The sequence below is a fragment of the Mustela lutreola genome, chromosome X (assembly GCF_030435805.1).
Source record: "Mustela lutreola isolate mMusLut2 chromosome X, mMusLut2.pri, whole genome shotgun sequence".
Classification (NCBI taxonomy): Eukaryota; Metazoa; Chordata; class Mammalia; order Carnivora; family Mustelidae; genus Mustela; species Mustela lutreola.
In genome coordinates this window covers 43607895-43620590 of record NC_081308.1, presented here as the reverse complement: position 1 = coordinate 43620590, position 12696 = coordinate 43607895, and the positions used below count along the sequence as shown (strand labels likewise).

Here is a 12696-nt window from a genome sequence, read left to right as displayed (position 1 = left end):
TCTCCCAAAAGCTTCTAATGAGATAAGCAGACTGGCAAGCTATCAGCCAGCTGCTGAGTATCCCCTGGAAAATTGCCACCGCAATCTCAAGCACAGACTAGCTCAAACAGGGACTGAATTACTAAAAGAAAGAAAAGATGAGCACTAGACTTTTTGGCAAACTTCCCAATGACAACGGCTCCTTCAATATGCACATGCCATGGAAAGAGAGAGAAGAGGCCCATAACACTTCAGCAAGCACATCTGGGCTCACCGCAGCACCTAAGGGTTAGTGTGGCAATCACCACTATGGCTCACTAAGCATGTTCTCAGTGGAGGACAACAGGAGGTCAAAAGATGTCACATACTCTTCTTTACCGTCTAAAAATACTACCATCTGAGTCTCTTCTTACTCACCTTTCCTTATTCAGCTCATTGTTTTTGGCCAACCCAAGAGCAGGTGTGTTCCCTTTTATCTTCTTGGAAACATCCTTAACAAACTCCTTATTGGCTTCCTTCTTGAGCTGGGCAGGCTGAATTTGAGAAGCCTGCAAAAAACATGGGAGGCGGGGGAGAAAGAAGCAAGGAAATCTAGAGAACCACAAATTACCTAATAGGTAGCACTTATAGGAAAGTTTTGAACCACATCCCCACCTTGGACACTTCATTTGGGTGTTCCCAGGAGTAATAATCAAAACATCCCACAACCGGTGTGGCACTAGTGCCAACCAATCAAAATGGAAGCTAGCAATATAGTAGTACTGCTACATATTAGCCAAATAGCAGCCTGAAGTGATTCCAAGATACACAGAATGTAGTTCTGATCTCCATGTCAGGTATACTGGCTGAAAAAGTCCCCAAAAGATGTTTTGTTAATATCACATTCTACTTTGACTCCATGAGACATTTACAGGGGAGAAAATGTAACATAACTGGCTTTGCTACCTGGGTTTACCAAGATTGACTAGCTTTTCAGGGTAGGCCTCTAAGACAACACTACCTGTGAAATATCTATCCCATCATTGAGGGGATTTTTTTAAATTTATTTTCAGCATAACAGTATTCATTGTTTTTGCACCACACCCAGTGTTCCATGCAATCCCTGCCCTCTCTAATACCCCCCACCTGGTTCCCCCAACCTCCCAACCCCCCGCTGCTTCAAACCCCTCAGATTGTTTTGAGTCCACAGTCTCTCATGGTTCATCTCCCCATCCAGTTTCCCTCAACTCCCTTCTCCTCTCCATCTCCCCTTGTCCTCCATGTTATTTGCTATGCTCCACAAATAAGTGAAACCATATGATAATTGACTCTCTCTGCTTGACTTATTTCACTCAGCATAATCTCTTCCAGTCCCGTCCATGTTGATACAAAAGTTGGGTATTCGTCCTTTCTGATGGAGGCACAATACTCCATAGTGTATACGGACCACATCTTCCTTATCCATTGGTCTGTTGAAGGGCATCTTGGTTCCTTCCACAGTTTGACGATTTTTATTTAACATGGGGCTTTGGGGAGCTCCACCATAAACTCTAATCATAACAAATTCTATCAAATAGTAGAAGAGATCATGAGATTTTGAATAATACCAGTAAAAATGGAATATAATTAGGTTCGGTTTGTTTCATTTAAAAGTTATGGCTTTAAAATGAAACAAACTGAACCTAATTATATTCCAAACAAATACTATAATCACACTAAGGGATAAAGAAAAAGAAAACAGAAGAAAAAACAAGAAACAACTAATCCAAGTTAACACAGTTTTTGACTATATACCCTCAACATACACATCTTCAATCAGGATGGGTTTGTGGAGTGGCAGAGAATATTGCAAATAAATGTGGAACTCTTTTTAAAAGAGTTATTTATTTATTTATTTGTCAGAGAGAGAGAGAGAGAGCACAAGCAAGGAGAGCTGCAGGCAGAAGGAGAAGCAGGCTCCCCACTGAGCAAGGAGCCGGATGCAGGACTCATCCCAGGATCCTGGGATCATGGCCTGAGCCAAAGGCAGACACCCACCTGATGCCACCCAGGTGTCCCAAATCTGGAACTCTTTTTAACAGGTTTATTATGGTGGTATGGATGAAGTAATTTTGAAATCCTTTTAGTTGTGTTACAGTACTGAGTAAATGTGTTGATGTCCTCATTGTAGAAGAAGGAACATACAAATATGGATTGGGGAATGCCAGGAAAAACCCTGTGTACTGGAATGGGAGCTGTGTACATTCATGATTTCTTAAGTAGGTATATGTATGTATACATCTGAGTATATGGGTATATGTATAAATGTGTGTACATCTGTGTATATATATATATATATATATGTATGTTTAAGTACACAATATGTATATGTGTATATAAAGATTTGGTTTAGACAAAAATCATAAATGGATGCTAAATCTAGGGGAAATTTTGATGAAGAGTAAATTATTTGCAGGCTCTTAAGAGTGTATCACCACTTATTAGCTGCAAGAGGAAAAAAAATAAACAGTACTATACAGTGGGAACCAGATAATATCCTGACTGGGTGACTAAAATTTAATATCACCAGTGAGAGACAGATGGACATCATGTGCCTCCAAATGTGATATCCTACAAAGGACAGAGTATCACCTATACAGAATCCCAACCAAGAATGTGTAACATCAATCTAGTCACATGGGAACATCAGACAAACACAAAATGAGGAATGGCCTATTTTTAAAAGGGTGTCCAGAGGTACCTAAGTTGCTGAGTTGGTTAAGCATCTGCCTTCAGCTCAGGCCATGATTTGGGGGTCCTGGGACTGAGACCAAAGTTGGGCTCCCTGCTCAGCAGGGAGTCTGCTTCTCCCTTTCCCTTTGTGCATGCTTTCTCTCTTCCCTCAAATAAATAAGTAAAACTTTAAATATAAATAAAAGGGTGTTTAAAAGGGACTGTATTTTTCAAAAATGGTAATGTCAATGAAAAACAAAGACAGGCTATGGAAACTTTCCAGATTAAAAGCAGCTAGAGACTCTGAAAATAATAATACATTATACATTAATTAATTGAATTTAAATTTTAAAAAGAATACATACACATTTTTTTAGAAGCAGCTAATGAAATGAGAAGTAAATGATACTACACTGGATCCTCTACTGGAGGGTAAAAGTACTTACAACATTGACCTTATAAGGTCAACTGAAAAAACTGGACTATGGATAATAGATTATATAAAAATAATGTATCAATGTAAATTTATAAAGTTGTTAACAGTACTGTGGTTATATAAAACAATTTCTCAGGGGCACCTGAGTAGCTCAGTCAGTTGGGGGTCTCTTAGTTTCAGTTCAAGTCATGATCTCAGGGTAACAAGATGTGGGCTCCATGCTCAGCAGGGAATCTGCTTGAGATCCTCTCTCTCCCCCTCCTCTTGCTCCTCCCCCTGCTTGCAGTCGCGCACTTGCTCTCTCTCTCTCTCTCTCTCTCTCTCAAATAAATAAATAATTTTTTTAAAAAAGACAATTTCTCTGAGGAAATATACACTGAAGTACTTAGGGGTAAAAAGCCATGATATATGTAAGCAAATGGGATAAAATGTTAACTACAGGTTAATCTAGGTGAAGAGTATACGTATATCATTTGTACTACTACTTATTTTTGCAACTTTTTGTAACCTTGAAATTATTTCTAAATGAAATATTTAAAAATATGTCTTCGTATCATCAGATCATAATAAGTAACTGCAATCCAACAGGGAGTTCTTTCTTAGATCCTCAAGTCATCCACCTCTACTTCTCAAATAGTTTGGCACTGTTTTCATTTTAACTTCTTACCTAAAGTTTTACAAACTCCCTATATGTGCAACTGAGATTCAGAATTAGAAAAGAATTGCCTTCTCAGCAGGAGAGATAAGACCCCAACACCCAGGGTGAAATTCTCAACTTGCCATATGTGAAGGTTCAAAGCACTAATAATCTCAGATCTAACTAAACTCAAGGGTAGGGGACCCTAATCTGAACTTCCTTACAACTGTTTGACCAAAAAAATAAGAAAGTTGTGTCCTACTGACACAAAATCATTTAAGTAAATGTGGATATAGACCCTATCTCTTTGTCTACTGAGGACCAGCTCTTATACATCAAAAGTTTTTCCCATGCTGGAATGATAAAGGCGAGGGAAAGAAAAACACAGATTAATTAAAACAGATAAACTCTTTGGCATGCCAGGACTTTACTGGTGAATGCTGAGGAAAAAAAAAAAAACAGATGTGTGGACATGGAGACTTAGTATACCGACAGGAATACAAACAGGAAGAAGCAAATAATCATAGAAGGAATCTTCAAAATTCAGAAAGAAAGGAGCCCACACCTTCAAATAGATGAGCTCAGACATCTGCAGAAATACCCAGTCCTAGGAAGGGCTTAGGCACATTGTAGTGATGGGACTTTTTTTGGAAAATACCAAAGACCATTCAAGGTTACCAAAATGAATCTTCAAAACTTGAATGCAAAAGGGAATTGGACTGAGTTTCTGAAAAGCTAGAGGCAGAGCTACTGCTCAGAGATGCCTGGCTTCTCCCACTTCCACCCTGGATACAGATGTGGCCTAACAGATAATTGCACTGAGTTGGAGAACCAGAAGGGCTCTGGATGATATCTGCATGTATTTCCTATTAGCTTGTGTTTGTTCTTTATGAATGGCAATATAAACTTCATGGAAAAAAAAAAGGACTGAGACATAGCAAGAAATCACCTCTTATGCTGTGAGAACTTGCTTTGCACAGTATCACCGCTCTTCCATCAGGGACTCTGGGGGTCAAGGGAAGCCACACCAACATGAGCTGCATCTGCTTCAGATTTGTGTGGCTACCTTATTTCAGCCAAGTTTCTAGATCCATGGTGAAATAAGTCAGGAAACAAATCTAGCGTTACAGGTCTGTGTGGAAAGGGTCTCTTTCAACCAAGCCACAGTAAATCTGAAATGATTCAGAAAGCTGTAACCCAATCATAAATGTTCTAATCTGTATGGGGAAGAGACAATGTTAGTACAAAGGTGGTCCCATAGCAGCATCTAAAGAGCAGAGATCCAAAGAAGAGAACTTTGCCAATGCTTATCCAATCCTGCTCAAGGGGGTAAATTATTTTCTAGTAGATACAAGTATTCTGGTAGCTACAGAGGGACACCCTACTATGGAGGGCAGGAATAGCTCACTGGGGTTCTCTCTATCCTAGATGAAACAGACTTCAAAAACAACATTGGGCAAGTCCTGATCTGTAGACATAATTATGGTATCTACATTACAGAAATAAAAGAGGATTAAGGGAGTTGATACAGGAAAAAGTGCTTAGAATAGTGCCAGGCACCTGGTAAACCCTCAGTAGTCATCCGTTATTATTTTCTAAAACCAAAGATTACCTTTGGCCCAATTCTACATTCAATTAGTAACAGTTTAACTATCAGTGCTGGGTTTTGCTGGTATCTTAATAATACCAGAAGTGAGTAAACTCAACAATCCTCTTCAAAATTGAGTTTCTCAAATCTCCACATTGAAGACCAGATCATGGAACAGTAGTCCTCAATGGTTCTGTACATCAGGGGGCATTTTTGATTGTCACTGTGAATGGGATGCTGCCGGAATTTAATGCCAGGAGCCAGAGATACTGTGGCTGAGGACAGTCCTACATAATAGAAAAACTACTGCACCAAATGCCCATAGTGCTTGAATTGATAAACACTGCCTTGAACTACAATATATCCATCAAGATACTTATCTCCAAGGCCTAGACAGCTAGTTGAGCCATGACTGGACTTAATATAAGTGCAAGATCCCTTATATTTATATACAATTATATACAATTTTGTATTTGATAATCACTCTGTCTGCTGCTTCCAGAAAGTTCAACAAATTAATACAGATGGTATGTGCCAACAAAAAAGCTCCTGCAGTTCTAAAATTGGATCATTTATTCCAAGTAAAATTGGCTCTCAACATTCTAGAGAGGGTCAGTGTCGGTAACCCAGAATGATCCCTTAAGGAAGAGGTTATCTCAGCCATATGCAAAACCATAGCAGGGGGCTGGACTAGCGTACTCACATTGGTGAGATCTTCAAAAGCTGATCTCTTTTTGCATCGTCTCTTAGGTGAAGATGAAGAAATCTTTGCTTGGTAATTCTCCCCTCTCTAAAAAAGTAAAAGAGGTAAATGAGAATCTCTAATAATGAATACCTTTCAGGGGCTTTGGGTCATCTTTGGAGCTCAGGGGAAACTCCAGAATCTCCAAGCAACTAGAGATGTATATAATAAACCCCAAAAAACTACAACAAAAGGAAATTTTGGCACTCACTGCTGCTTAGAGAGTCTCTAAGGGAAGTAATCATTGATCATGGGGACAAAATTAGCATGATGATATTCAGTGTAACCCCTAGAATGAGCAAAATGGCTTGGTAAAGTTTTTCCTCTTAGTTCTCTCATCTTTATGGTTATCCGATCCAAAATTAACAACCACCATCACCACCCTGCCATTCCTAGTCACCCCTTTAATATGGATGCTCTCAAGTAAATCTGTTCAGTAATGTAACAAATATTTAAGTATCTCTTGTGTTAAGTATTTAAGATATTCCCAATAAGGACAATAACACACATACCTAGATACTGGTCCAGGATCACCTCTTTACTAGCTGTTGACCTTGGACAAATCGCTTACTCTTTCAGGCCCAATTTGCTTATCAGTAAAATTGAAATGGTAACCTTATTTAAGGATCAAATGAGAGAATATGTGTTTTTTATAGTCTGTATAGAGGTGCTTGGCTGGCCTAAATTTTGTATTTTGAGAAAGGAGTTTGGTAATCCATATTAACCTTTAATTGTCAGTGTCTATGAAGGAGAGGTAGTGGACGGGAAGAGAGGTGAATATTTTGGAGCAAAGGGGGCTTTCTTTCTGGGTATTGTTTATCTGTGCATGCCTTACCCAACTCCCAAATGAATAAGATCATTTCTGTGGGGCTACAGGTTAGGGTAAATCACACTGTAGGGCTCTTCTACTCTCTAATAGTTTTTCTTTGGTGAAAGCCTCCAAAGTATCAAATTTCTTCTATGAAATGAGAATCCTGACCTACTTAGATCAGAGAGTTGCTATGATGTGAAGCAGAGCATTAGGGTCACACCATCTTTTGCTCTGTTTTTCATCATGAAAAACATGATGAAACAGTTAATACGTAACACAGTAAGTGATCAGAAAGTTTAGTGAATTGGATTCATAGTACAATAGACCAATCTAGCATAGCAGAGAAATCCTGAAAGAGCCGAGAAGAATTACTTCTGTTTTCTAACTGATTAAGCTAAGAAATCAGTAAATTATTAGTCTTTCATCTAGTTCATGATAAATAATCCTAGTGGAAATAATTAGCAAAAATAAAATATTTGGTGGTTACACAAATCTCACAAATAAACTAAGAAATACACTGTCAATCTGCTATCCAACTCCCACTTAATATTACCAGTAGAAATAATCAGCCCCAAATAAAATTCACAGGTAAATGTGAACTCAATAAAACTTAGATTTATAAAATGTGCCCCCAGAAAGCTGGATTTGGAAAAATAACTGCCACAAAACAAAACTTATGGCAGAACTCTAATCAGCAAATTCGAGATGGCCAAAAATCTGATCAAATCTTTCTTGCCAAATTTATATATAAAAAAATTTAGCTCCTCCATGAAAATCATTTTAGTAAAATAAAAAATGAAAATGATTAGAAAATGTTTACCTATGCTGAGAGAAAACCAGTCAAGGAAATTAAATTGGCTTAATGATGTTTGCTCCAGGAAATACTCCCTTAATGACAATTCATCAGTCTTAGTAAAACTCTGATTAACATATGTACGGTGACAAACAAAGTCAGAATGACAGTGTCAAACTATCTACAAGGTCAAAAAAAACATCAAAATGGACACCTTCTTCAAACTTAATAGCTATAAAAAGCATAATAATACATTTGTTGACCTAATCTTCATAGTATCCCCAGGATGCACCAAGCAGCCTCCTGGGAAGGTACTTTGAGCATCTCCCAGAAATTAAGAGTATAGACGTGATCATTAATGAGAGCTGAGTATTGTTTGCTTTTGAAGGACACCCTTCATTTCAGCTATGCATTTGTGGAAAAGGAGAGTTCACACGTAGAAACCAAGTCCTAATTTGCTAGTCTTCTTAAACTACAAGAGCTACCACTCCTTCCCAATTTCTCAGATTAAACAACACAGATTCAGAAAGATTTAGGGGTGAGGATAGGGACTCAACCAAAACAGGAAGAAGCTACTCCCAGCACTGTTGGGAGAGACAGTGTGCTCTAACCTTTTCAGACTGGCCATGATCACTGGGCACAATTTTGCTGGACTGCGATTTCTTAGTCTCAGGGTTGGAGCTTTGGGAAGGTAGTGGCAGTGGCATCTTTCACAGGTTCAGCAGTGTCTCTCCAAGATAGGGCTGCAATCAGAAAGGGACTCTTTAAAACACCATTCACCAGAAACACTGCCAAACTCTCAGAAAACTCCTGAGAATACCCAGTTTCTCTATAGGATCTCTAGAAGAACATATACTTTGAGTTGGGCAGATCTGTGTTTAAATCTTAGTTCTACCACAATTAACCTTAGGCAAGTGACAAACTCCTCGGGCTTCAGTTATCTCATCTATAAAATGGAGAAAAGTATACCTACCTCTGCAGGGCACTGTTCAGATTAAACAAGACACTCTATCTAAAAAGCCCTGCACAGTGCCTGTCATCCTCTGTGGGCACTGGAACTGTGGCCTGCCTCCTAGTTTAGGCCGGGGAACACTGGGAACACATCACATGAGTGTTATGCATTAAAAATGATCAAGAACATGCAGATCAAATAATATAGAAGAGAGCTGGAAGGGTTAATGTTCTTTAAAAGGCATAGGGTCCTGGCACTACAATGAAGCAATACAATGAAGCTACAGAGAAGATGCTAGAACACACCACGAACATACACATATGTCTGATAGGTCAGAGTATTCAAAGACTGCATTCAACCAAAAGAAACCGCAATCTGGTTCCAGAGATACCTGGTAGGGAAAAAAAATTCAAAAGATGAGATAACAATAGAAGGAATTATCTTATTGAGAATCACTTGACATAAAAATTTAACTGTCATTACAGCCCTTGAGAGAGTCCTATCTTTGTCCCATCTAGGTGGGGGACCTCATTCTACATTCTTTAAGGTTCTTTTTTGTGAGTCCTCAATAGTTAGGATCCACCTAGGTGTCTTTCGAGCAAATGCCATTATTAGGAGGAATCGGTTTTTGAATATACAAGAGACCCCTCCCACTCCGATGCAACTGCCCTTCCAAACTCACCCACATTCAATCTCCAAATTCAAATGCATTTGACAAAGAACAGGCTCATCTAAGCAAGACCCTAAAGCAATGCAACAAGTTTACCATTCTGTACCAGGTATTTCCAGCAATGGTGATATTAATGCAAATAAATCATGTATCTTATCCTATAAGTAGTCACATGCACAACTCTAAATGTAACATTAAAATGTGGTAAATGATTTAATAAAAGTAAATAAAAAGTATTAGAGAAACACAATGGAAAGTTAATAATCTTCTTGGGGAAACGGGTGGGAGAAGACTTCATAGCAGAGGTTATATATAATCTAGACTTAAATGACAAAGAGGTTCCCAAGTAGAGTGGGGAGCTTTCCCGGAAAAGAAAGTCTTCGCTCAAGCTGAGGCTTGAACATGCTGAGCACAGCAGGTGCAGGGACACCCCAGCTGTCTGGAGTGTGGAATATAAAGAATGTAATTGGGGACGAGTTAGAAAGGGGCTGAATGCTAGGCTGGGGCCAGGCTGGTGAGAAAGGGAAACAGAGAAGACTGCAGCTTGAGGAAAAGGTTTAAGAAAGAAGAAAGGCTGATTTTGGATGAAGTATTAAACATTTTGTCAGTCAAGAAAAGTCAGTACAAGTCTGTGCCTTTACATTTATTACCTCAGTTGATCCTCACAATAAAACTGGGAGGGTACACAATACAAATACAGTTCTTTTCCATTTTAGAGGCCTCGATGTGTTAAGGGACTTACTACACAGGACAAACTATTAAGCAGCATAGATCCCCCAGCTCTTTCCAGGGCTCTTCATAAAAATACCAGGAAGTCTCTCCAATCATACTCAAAAGCACTCCAAAACAGTCCAGGGTCCAAAGCGAACGGCTGCATTGTAGTAGTGTAAGAAGACAAAATGAACATATTTTTTTAAGAAGCAACTGGATTTCTAAACCAGACAACTTAGCATCTTTGAGCCTTAATTTTCTCATTTGCAATAGAGGAATACCACCACTTACTTGCTGACGCAGAAGTAAATGTGTATGTGCAAAACTTAACCCACAGTAGGCCCTCAAAATAAGTGGTGAATCTTACTTTCCCTCTCTTCGCCCAAACCCAAACCTATTTTCCATCTCATCTTTCAAAACTCAGCCAAGCAGCAATAAAGCCAAATTGGGTGCACCCACCCTTAACTGCGCTCTATGAAAACCACTTCCCCTGCTGTTATTATTCACACCTCGGACTATTTTTTTATGGATGACCAAAGACTCGTGTTCTGAAACTTTTATCTTTCAAGGGGAAAGAAAAAATAGAACTCAGCAGGCTAGAAAACTTTCAGCTGATGATATCACAGGGTAAGTAAACCTCAGAGAGAATAAGCTTATTCAGATGATATTCATACACCACCGTCATTTTCCCCGACACTGATCACTTGTTTTGGGGGGCACGCACAGTGACTTAAGTAACTCATTTCTCTGACATTAGGAAGGAGGAGAGGATTGACACCACTAAAAACAAGCTTTCATTAAGGGACATTCAGCAGAACATTCTTGACTTCTACCACCTACAGAACAGGCTGTTACTTGGATGAGAAAATTATAATCCTTTTCATTTTCCAGACTTTCCATCTTCCACACGTATACACTGATAAGTGTGGGAGACTCCACTGAGCACCCCAGGACTGGTGCTAAAACCCAAAGAGGGGCAAGTGGGCTCATTTGGAAGCCCAGTTGCTTAGACTCCAAAACTATAGATCAAGACAGTCTACAGGAAACAATAGCAACTTCATTTTATATCTAAAAGCAGGTTACAGATAGCAAGACACTGGGGAGAGAATGCAGCATGGTGTCCATGAAAGCAGCACTGGGCTGGGAAGAATGCCTAGGATCTAGCTCTGACTCTACCCCTGGCTGGAGGGATGACGCTAGGCAAGTCCCTTTTCCCTCTCTAGGCCTTTGTTTCCCCACCTAAGAAAATGAGACAATGGGACCAAAGGAGTCACCTAGCTATTCAAACCATGGTCAACAGACCAGCAACATTAGCATCACCTGGGAGCTTGTTAGCAATTTAAAATCCCAAGCCCCAAGCTAGACCTACCAAATCTAAAAATGCAAGTTAACAGTATCCCCTAGGTGATTTGTATGTACTCCAAAGTTTAAGAAGCACTGTTCTAGGGTCCTTTGACCTCTGACATTCTAGGATCCTAAGTGGACCAAAGCACAAAGCAGTGGAAAAGCCCAGAGCTGCAATGGTTGAAGTAGGGAATAGAAGAGAGCCAGGGGAGATAAAAGCGACAACAAGAGAGAGAGAGCACACGTTTCCATCCTCCTTCATACCCTCCGACCTGTAATTCAAAAGACTTCCCGCAAGTAGCACAGACTTAAATACCTCCCGTGGATGAAACTGATCCTCTACACTTGCACTTGTGAAAAGACTTTTTTGTAAATGTACTCTGATTCAGGCATGTTGTACTGTTCGCTCGGTCTGAAAGCTAGGACACAATCTCCTTTCTTTTGCCATCTCACCCTCGAAAACACACTCCCTGCCCAACTTCGCGCAAACTGCTGACTGACAGAAGAACAAAACAAAGGTTTAATGGCAGGGATGCCTTGCCTGCCGGCGAGAGAAGACAGCGTGTTAACAAGGCGCTGGAGTGGTGCTCAGGCATCAACCCGCTTGTGACAGGGCCGGACATTCGAGCGGGCAATATAAGCTCAAACGCGCCTACCTCACACCGAGACTGAGGGCAGAACAGGAAAGATCCCGGACGCATTCCTAGACCAGGAGAGGCCCGGGAAATGAACGGAGCTCCGTGTTGTAGCGACCTGAGTCCTTCTCCACCTGGCCTGTGCTCGCTCCAGTCTGCCCAGTAGCGAATTTTGAAAATTACAGCCCCAGCAGGAAGCGCGGTGGTGATTGGTCAGCAGGGGGGCCAATCAGAGAGCACAGCTGGGGTGTCTGCTCTCCTAGCAAGGAGGGGCGGGGCTGGGTATTTTTAAATTGAGTTCTGCAGCTAATAGACTTCGCATTGGGGCGTGGTTTCGAGTACAATTGGTTGAACCCGGCAGGGCTGACCAGCCGAGTACTGGGTCGATTTAAAGAGGCGTTTTTATTTAAATAATCCTGTTGGAGGATGGGTGTGAGAGTGGCTGCAAAATGCAGATTCAGACCGATTAAAACATTAATATTAATAAACCTCTGTAGAGTTAAATGTTAACTCCTGCTGGCTTCACAGATCACCTTGTGAGGGAAGCAGGGCAGTAATTATTGCCCCTCTTTTATGGATAAGCATCCAAAGTGAAGTAGAGCTAATAGTAGCTAGCATTAATTTACCACTACCTCTGTGCTAAACGTTATAAATTTTTATTGTTTTAAGTCCTATCCAAAAAGATAGGTACTTTCATTAGTGCCATT

At 40.1% G+C, this 12696-nt stretch overlaps 1 protein-coding gene across 2 annotated transcripts in view; it reads right to left on the bottom strand.

Annotated features, from left to right (window-relative positions):
• CCNB3 (cyclin B3) overlaps positions 1–12147 on the bottom strand; it is a 50174-nt gene extending 38027 nt beyond the window's left edge. For both annotated transcript variants that reach the window (XM_059158197.1, XM_059158198.1), the window contains exons 1-4: positions 12011–12147; positions 8289–8420; positions 6035–6121; positions 397–527 (exon numbers count right to left, since the gene is read on the bottom strand). In XM_059158197.1, coding sequence (XP_059014180.1) covers positions 397–527; positions 6035–6121; positions 8289–8384 — 314 coding nt within the window. In that variant the 5' untranslated portion in view covers positions 8385–8420; positions 12011–12147. The remainder of the gene's footprint in view (positions 1–396; positions 528–6034; positions 6122–8288; positions 8421–12010) is intronic.
• Positions 12148–12696: the final 549 nt, after the last annotated feature.